The 8,878-nt window shown below is 30.1% G+C and overlaps 2 protein-coding genes across 2 annotated transcripts; both read right to left on the bottom strand.

The window, feature by feature from the left end:
• Positions 1-84: 84 nt before the first annotated feature.
• On the bottom strand, positions 85-2,069 carry LOC125813977 (uncharacterized). The gene is made up of 3 exons (XM_049493456.1): positions 1,575-2,069; positions 1,138-1,226; positions 85-228 (listed from the first exon to the last, which is right to left on the bottom strand). The coding sequence occupies exons 1-3, from the start codon at positions 2,059-2,061 to the stop codon at positions 85-87; spliced, it is 720 nt and encodes a 239-aa protein (XP_049349413.1). The 5' UTR covers positions 2,062-2,069.
• Positions 2,070-5,156: 3,087 nt separating this feature from the next.
• Positions 5,157-6,905, bottom strand: LOC125813976 (NAC domain-containing protein 83-like). Its single transcript, XM_049493455.1, has 3 exons — positions 6,669-6,905; positions 6,221-6,513; positions 5,157-5,644 (listed from the first exon to the last, which is right to left on the bottom strand). The coding sequence occupies exons 1-3, from the start codon at positions 6,847-6,849 to the stop codon at positions 5,339-5,341; spliced, it is 780 nt and encodes a 259-aa protein (XP_049349412.1). The 5' UTR covers positions 6,850-6,905; the 3' UTR covers positions 5,157-5,338.
• Positions 6,906-8,878: the final 1,973 nt, after the last annotated feature.

The raw sequence follows: 8,878 nt of genomic DNA, 5'->3' as shown, positions 1-8,878 counted from the left end.
TGTTTACATCCAGTAAACATAGCAAACAAAGGGTGATGAGTTTAAGTTTCCAAAAAGACAATCAAGTTAATGTGTTGTGCTTGATCAAGCAGGTGCTTTTCCAGGAAGAATATGGGTGCGCTTGTGCCTGGAGTAACAAGATCGAACGTTCAGCATATTCTTTGACAGTGCACTTTTAAAACTCTTCCTCTTCGTTTCTTTCTTCACCTTCTTGCCCACAGGCACCACCTGCATGAAAATGTAAGTTTACTACTGTTATTCATTCTTTTGGTTTTATATATGCCAGATATTATCTGATCTGTTTATGTTTAGCTGCTCTAGTGTTTGTGCTATTCTGGTGTTTAACGAAATCTGTTTTTGTTACATTCCTGTTATGTTTTTGTTTATTTCCCTCAAAGAAAAATGCGACCAGAGTAAAATCTTTGCAGTTAAAAAGCTCAAAAGTAAGCAAACGACTGCAGATTTGTTTATAATAATGGCACATGCATAAAACAACAATTCTGCCTCAATCCAAGCTAGATGGGATTGACTATAATCCATGTACAGACTCACATCAACCAAATATTTGAAATACTAACTTCTTTGATCATAGAATTTTTTCTGCATTTTCTAGCTAGTGGCATTAGCATTGAAGTAGTTATACTTTTGGTATTACGAGTTCACAGTTAATGCCTGTAGTAGTTTTGACCTAACATGACCTATGTTTGCTCGAACTCTTCAAAAATATAACACCATGTTGGATACTCCAAAATTAGTGTATTTTTGAATCCCACACTTGCGCGACAACATTTTTGGAGAGCCCGACAACATAGATTTTGGCTTGTTATCTTTGCTTCATATTCAGAATAATGTGTTCAGTCTAATGCATTGCACAACAGGTTGGGCTTTAATTCTGAATAAATTGGATAATCCTACAGCTTCTAGTTAACAGTTGCAACATCTCTGTCATCAAAAGACTGGGAAAAGTTTTAACTGTCTTGATATAGAGCTAAAGGCAACTGTTTTTACTTTTGAAAACTTACAAATTTTCTTGACAATTATGTATTTTAATAACTAAAATCATTACACTAATCATATGAAAGTTGGAAAATTGCCATTTATATTTGACAAAAATTAAAGAATCACATGCATGTATACCTCTGTTGATGATATGGTAGCAGCAATAAGGGTTGTTGGTCTATTAGTAGCTGCAATTGGAGTTGTGTTCTTAATGACATCCTTGTTACCTGCATTACACATTAAATGGTTAGAGAGGAAAATCAGGTTAGGCAATAAATTAGACTTGGCTAGACATTGGCAGTGGCGGAACGAGGATTATATACCAGGCGATTAAATGTCACACCTAATTATAACTAACATCTATGGTGACCAAAACAATTATTGAATCCTCTTTGCCATTTTATTACAATTTTTCTTTATATTAAAGGGGTCAATATAATTTTTCGATGAAGGAGATTCAATTAATCGTCATGCACAAACAAGGACATGCATATATTTGAGAGAGTCTTAATGACATTTTTATGGTTTCTATATATCTTTTTTATGATAATTGATTAAAGTAAATTAATACATACCAATTATTACTTCATTAATCTTCTTGTCTTCAACAACATTGTTATTATTTGTGAAATATACTCTAAAACTTGGTGAACCAGGTCCCTCATCATCATAACTACGTTTTATCATCCTTTGATCATCTTTATTATTATCATCATCTTCAACATCTCCATGATCCCTTTCTTCTTCTTCTTCTTCTTCTTCTTCTTCGTCGTCGTCTTCTTGAACGATTGCTTCTATCAATTTTGCCACTTTTTCTTGATGATCATCATTTGCTTCAACTTTTTTAATATCCTTAATTACATACTCACTTTTTCCTAGGCTTCCTTCTAAATTTTCATCATCTTCTATAGCATATGAAAGCAATTCTTTCTTTGAAGGTGTAGATTGTTTTGTTGGCCTATGAAAACGCCTTCTTTTCCTCTTGTCATGTAAACGTCGACGAAGGAAGTTTGGGGGGATCATATTGTTCTTGCCTTTTACCCTAGAGATTTCACCCCCCATTTTTCAAGATTTTTAATTAGACGGATCGAAAACAATAATAACTATGACTCAATCCTAAACGAGTTAGGATTGACGAAGATCAGCGTACGTAAAATTAGCTGATTTATGATAAGGTAGCTAGCTAGCCAAGGACAATGATGAAGAAAGGCCCTAAAAGAAGAGATTTTGACTATATATGGATAAATTTTTTTTCTCCTTTTAGGAACTTACTATAATTAATGATAAAGGATTTTATCCTCCAGGAAAGAGGAATATAAGATATCCAAGAAATGCATGCATGTGTTCTAAGTTTTTCACAATAACTAAAAAAATAATAATTAATCAAAATGGAATATGGTTAATTGAACATTGAAGGGATGTGGACGAGCATGGATTTCGGTTTAGTTTGATAAGTTAATTAATGAAAAAACAACAATTAGTATTTGTTAGAAAAATAAAAATTAATTTCAAGAATCTCGAGCTTATGTTTATAGATAATTAGACTATTAAATCTTGTGAAATTAATCTCAGGAATTATAAAACAACTGAAAGAGTAGAGCCTATTCTTCTTTCAAGTCATCTGTTCGACTTTACTCTTGACATCATGTGGTAAATGAACATTGCGGGTGTGTTTGGTACTATGGAGAATATTTTTCGGAAAATATTTTTTAATTTTCTCATGTTTGGTTAGGTAAAATGTTTTGGAAAATATTTTTCAAATTAATTTATTTTCCTCAAATTTAAGGAAAATGACCTCCATAAAAATGAAGGAAAATATTTTCCAAAACTCTCCTCTAACATCATATTACAATTCTTTTGTTGAAAAATTAAATTTAAAGTTATTTTAAAAAAAAATATTTTCAACTTCAATTTTTTATCCCTCCCTACTCCCTAACCTCCCCCCCCCCAAAAAAAAAATAAAAAAATAAAAATTATAGTTTGTTTTTAAAAAATATTTTCAATTCAATAATTATTTTCTACTCTTTAGTAAAAATAATAGATATTTTCTCAAAAATATTTTTCATTCATAAATTAAACACTAAAAAATATTTTCCGGAAAATATTTTCTACTCACCAACCAAACATGAGAAAATAAGTCAAAAATCTACTTATTTTCCAGGAAAACACTTTCCTTCATACCAAACACACCCTAAATGTAATTTAATTTCTAAAAAAAGTTTCAAAATTATATAAGAGTCCGATTCACTTCATCTGCCTTCGATGTGGAAGTCTTCTTTCATCATAAAGCCAGCAGAAATATTTGTTGGGGCCTCAATCATGTGAACAAGTAATTAAAGGTATTACAAAATCACGTTTCAACTATTTTGTATTTTAATTTATCTGTATATTTCTAACTCAAGAACTGAACTTTTTCCACTTGTAGTTGAGGAATATTACTAGGTATGTGCTTAATATTGTTACCTTAACTTAACATGATAAGGATTTAAGTTATATAATTCTTCACATCATCACATTAGCTTGTTATAATACTCTTTAATTAGTATAATTACAATGGATATAAGTTAATTATATGCGTGCATAGTGTAACTTTTATTATATAGAAATATATACAACTAAATTTTAATTTGTGATATAATTGGTTAATTATCATTTTTATCAGATTATTCATTAGTATCTATCAAGATGCTTATGTAAATTTTTTTTATACCTATCAACATGGACGGTAGACGGATACACCTTGCCTCAAGCGGTTTGTCGAACTTTTTTACTAAATAAACTATTAGCAAAAATTGAAATATTGGTATAATTGTGAAAAAATGATGCTACTTGTCATAGTAATGATTTATTCATTTATTTCTTCTTAATTCGAATGTTGATATCACTTGTTGAAAATTTTGTAGACTCCTATCAAAGTTACATTATAATCATTCAAACAAAATAAACATCATATACTTCTTGATTATTTATATCAATTTCTAATTAAAATCAAAATCCATTCAAACGTACTTTGTGTGGGTGGGTACAAGTTATACGAATTTGGGCTAATTTTGACAGCTCTACCCTCCCACATCAAATGAAATTTAGTAAAAAGGTATAAAAGAAAAACTTTGCGGCTTTACATTTACTTTGGGGAAAATATTAGTTTTTTTTTTTTTTTTAAAAAAGTTTTCCGCTATAAGAAAGAAGAAAGTGGCGCATGTGCAAATGTTCTTTGGCTTCGTAATATAGAAAAATAAAATAAAATAAAAAGATTAGAATATATTTAGCACACAAAAACAGTAAAAGAAAAGAGTATATACCTTGCTTGCTTCTTCCCCAACCCCTGCTTTATGTTTTTATCATTTTTTGGACTGAAAAATAACAAAAAGTTACACTCTTTTTATTCGTACATAGCACAGCTTCATCTAGCTAGAAAATCATGTCAAAAAGTTGAATACTTGTGTTCACTTTTTAGAAATAATTCCCCTTTTTTTTTCATTGCATTAGTTGACTTTTTTGCCTTAAGTGCCTTTTTTAATTTTCTCATCCACATGCATATTGCATCTCGAAAAGCGAAATATAGATGAAGAGTAAAAATGAACGGAAGTATATGTAAGAAAAGGTTAGTTATATATAATACTACTTCCGGAAATTGAATTCTACAAATGATTTTAACTACTACTACTAAAATTGCCAGTGGATTAAGTAATTAAATTTTAGAAAAATATTCAAGGTTCAGATTTATATTCGTTTACTATATAAAATATCTTAATTTTACTCTATTATACTTTGAAATCATTCAAATTATATTCTTATCATAGCAAATCGTCTTGTATTTGCTCTTTATTTTAACTGCAGTTCTTAGAGTTACATTCTAGGATTTACGGGGTTGAATCCACGTGTCAACTTAATTGAGAAAAAATGTTCAAATTCACTTCTCGAATTAATATATTAAACTATTTTATATAACAGATGGCCCTTGTATCAGCTATATAAAATATTGAGTGTAAGCAATAATAAATGGATTATTCTTTTTTCCGGACAATTAAAAATAAACTCTAACACTACATATATATGTTTATTATTTACAAAATCAGCATTTGAATTAGTTTAACTTCCAATTATCTAAAGAATAAAATTAAGGCGTGCTAAAGCGAATTAATATACTATAGTAATTAACTCTTAACAAAGCAAGTGAACTAAAATAACCATTTGTCAAATGTTGAAAATTAATGCGATAGAAAGAAAATAAAGTATCTCTCTAAGTGAGAACACTGATAATCCTTCTTCTAATTTGTTAGAAGAAAATATTATTGCATTAAACAATGGGAAAACAAGAAAAGTACAATATTATGAATTAAAGATGTGGGTTAGTAGGTTGTTGATGTTGTAGTAGATTACTTGGACATGAAGAAACCTCATTTGCATCATCATTAATGCTCAAAGAAGAAGAGCAAGAGGAAGCTGCATCTCTACTATCACTCAAATTATCTTCCCTCATAAAATCATAATACAATATTGGTTGAACTATATTATGTTCATCATTAGCCTTGTAATTATCATCATGATAATCACCCTCAATAATTTCTTCATCACATTTTCCATTTCTCTTCTTCAAAAATATATGACAAAGAACCCAATTTCCTATTTGAACCAATGAATTCTGCAAAATGCAAAAATAGATAATTTTAGATTAAACTTTTGACAACAGCTAGCTAGAGAGACATTTTTAATTTATCAAGGGGTGACATGATCCATGCATTTTGAATAAATAAATGAATGTAAATATTTATTTTGGACATGAAATAAATTAAAACTTTAGAAACCCCCACTTGAGTCTCAGACTCAAACTATTTAACGGTAAAATTGTGACAACACACCAACACTCTATGCATGCCACTAATATATATGATAGTAGTATATACTCCATATATATTACTCTCTTTAGTGTGAAGACTGGTGTTTAACTGGGTAAAAAATTTAAGATGAAAAGATTTTTTTTGAAATTTGTGATCTAAAAACTAGTTATATATATTTGTGTTGCAAAATAGTAGATTGACATAACTCAGTTGTAAGGTCTGCATACATCTTACTCTCTCCATACATCACTTGTGAAATTATACTTGTGTGTTCTCATATAAAAAATTGTCATTTTCTTTTTGACTGGCTTAACTAAAATAGAGTGTCACATGAATTGAAACGTAATTAAATACTGAGAGAAAAATGGGGCATTAAATACCTGAGATGATTTCTTGAAATGGGCATGTAAATTGGATGATGAATTTTTGGGAAGAACAAGACGATATTCATGCATAATCCAATCAGTTCTATAAGCTTGAGAAGCAGTCTTTCCTTTATAGAAAACAAGAGTTTTCTTCATCCCAATAATTGGCTTTCTTTTACTGCATATAATTTGTTTATCTAAACCAGTTGGCTTCCAATAGCCACCTATAGTTGCCCTGTTTGCTCTATTACCATTCCTATATTTAGCTTCCTTGTTGCTGAAAAAATATCTATCTTGCTCTATGTCACCTGTTTTAATAATATAAAAATTCTTTACGCTGTCAGTACTGATAAATACCATTAGTACAAGAATAAGCAAATTATTTTGCATGCATAATGCAACTAACAACAAAAAGGGACGAAAGTGAAGTAGGAAAGAGTTAGAGGGGTGAGAAGTTAATTACCAGGCAAATCCCAGGGGTCGTTACTGCAAATATTGATTTCAGGGATAATAGAAGCAGGCAAGGGACAAGAAAATGTTTTACGTATCAAGTATTGAAACACAATTTCTTCATCAGTAGGTTGAAATCGAAAACCAGGAGGTAGCTTTATCGCTCCATCTTTCACAAAATTGAACTTGTCCATCAATTAATTAAATTATTCGATCAACTCGATCAACACAAGCTTTATTTATTTAAGAGAGAACGAATCGAGAGACTTTCTTGGAAGAGTACTGATGAGTAGAAGCATTCAGTACGTAGTGAGTATTTATAGTAAGAGCAAAGGAAAAGGATTTTCTAAACGCAGCTTTTTTAAATAAAAAAAAAAAAAAAAATCTTTTGTGAGGTGTAGAAGAGGGACCCTATGTGATCATGGGACAAAAGTATCTTATCTTTTTTATATTAAAAGTAAGGTTAAGTTTGAACTCTTAATCCTTACGATTCCTTGCGTATACTTCTATTAGAAGTTCCTGCAGAATATATTTGTCAACACCAACACAAATTAATTAATCTCTTTTGCATGTTCCTTCTATATTCAAAAGAGTTCAGTTAATTTTAATTTGCATACTCACTACGAAAAAAGAGTTTAGTTTATACATATGTTGTTGTTAGTGTAAAAGGTTACGCACCTTATTTTTCAAGATCACAAATTTCATATTTTTAGAAGACTTGTTTATAAATATGCTTTGGGGGACATGATGACAAATTATTTTTCACTACATAAAAAATGATCATTAGCGGCAGTTAATTAATGGTAATAGTTTAATTGTCTCTAAAATCGTATTTGTAGAGGCAATTAACACTCTTTGTATATGTCCCTAAAGTCTTTAGCGACATTGGTTCTAATGACGACACTTAACTAATGCCGGTAAAGACTTTAACACTCGTTATTAATGTCTATATTTATTGCCGCTAGAAGTTGTTTTTGTTGTAGTGTTTATACCAATGATGTGTATATAATACTTTTAACATATCATTATTTTTCACTCAAAATATTTCGTGGCTATTTTTACATATATTTTGATTGAATGGTGAGAAAAGAAAATATAATAAAAAAATATTTTCTTATAAAAGACGTCATTGTACGAGGGAAGAGGTAAATAAAAGGTCAATAGCTTGATGTCAACTTTGATGGCATAAGATTTAATTTAGATCTATCAATATGTTTTCATTAAAAAAAAATAAGAAAGCTTCCTACTATTTCAATGAGAATTTGTTTCCCATTTTCCTAGAATTGGTTTGATATAGAAAATGAGCGGAGAAATTATGTTTTATAACTTAAACTCTTATAAAAAAGATTTATAGTATTATTATTGAAGATAGTAGTTCAATTAGTTAGTTAGTTAGTCATTCATAAGGTTAGTTAGGGACTTAATTGTAAATTGACTTCAAGTACTTAGAAGTTGTTAGTTAGTTATGGTGCACATTTTTACTGCTGATTATATTGTATATATATGAGCTTACACTTGTAACACATTCTTATCATGATTGAGTAATAAGAAATAGAAATTTCCAAATCTTCTCTCTGTTTTCAATATGGTATCAGAGCACTGTGAATCAATAATTGTTTGATTCAACTTGATAGCCAAATTCTGGGAATCACCATTAATGAAAAAGCTTCACTTCTACAATGGAGAATTTAGCAACTGAAGAACAAGTAATGGCTTCAATTGTGGTCGCTTCAATGGAAACACTCGAAGTGATTGAATCGAAGAGGAATCATCATTTTTATCTTCATCCACCCTTCGACTGCTGCAATAGCATTGACAGACGTTACAGTGATCATCTTTACCACTAGTGAGAAGGTTTCTTGATAGTCAATTTCTTCAGTCTAGTTGTATCCCTTAACTACAAGTCTAGCTTTGAACCTATAAAGCATGACCTACTGTCAGTGTCTCAACTCACAAGACAACTAAATTGTTATGTTCATTTTTTCCCTATGTTTAGCCTGTTTCAGGACCTCTTCAATGGAGAGGTGAAGGGAAATTGGTAAGGAGATAAAAGGCTTGTATTACTTCCCTAATAAATTTGTTGAAGCAAGGGCAGAGAAGAATAATGAGAAGGCAGTCATGACAAAGGTAGATAATTCAGATTGTATGATATGACATAACAAGGCATTCTTCTGCTAAGATTCTCAAGCAATTGTCTTTAGTAGATGGTAACTCAGTTGTAAG

This window comes from Solanum verrucosum, unplaced genomic scaffold (assembly GCF_900185275.1).
Source record: "Solanum verrucosum unplaced genomic scaffold, falcon-dt-bn FXZP01000205.1, whole genome shotgun sequence".
Classification (NCBI taxonomy): Eukaryota; Viridiplantae; Streptophyta; class Magnoliopsida; order Solanales; family Solanaceae; genus Solanum; species Solanum verrucosum.
The sequence above is the reverse complement of the archived record's forward strand: the minus strand, read 5'-3'. Positions and strand labels throughout refer to the sequence as shown.

Bases quoted from the DNA above. Each gene is read 5' to 3' on its own strand.
- LOC125813977 (XM_049493456.1), bottom strand. From the start codon at position 2,061: ATGGGGGGTGAAATCTCTAGGGTAAAAGGCAAGAACAATATGATCCCC. The intron at 1,227-1,574 runs GTATGTATTAAT...TGTGTAATGCAG, and splicing joins GATTAATGAAGTAATAATTG to GTAACAAGGATGTCATTAAG. The intron at 229-1,137 runs GTATACATGCAT...ATTTTCATGCAG, and splicing joins CTACCATATCATCAACAGAG to GTGGTGCCTGTGGGCAAGAA.
- LOC125813976 (XM_049493455.1), bottom strand. From the start codon at position 6,849: ATGGACAAGTTCAATTTTGTGAAAGATGGAGCGATAAAGCTACCTCCT. The intron at 6,514-6,668 runs GTAATTAACTTC...TTATTAAAACAG, and splicing joins CGACCCCTGGGATTTGCCTG to GTGACATAGAGCAAGATAGA. The intron at 5,645-6,220 runs GTATTTAATGCC...TGCATTTTGCAG, and splicing joins ATTTCAAGAAATCATCTCAG to AATTCATTGGTTCAAATAGG.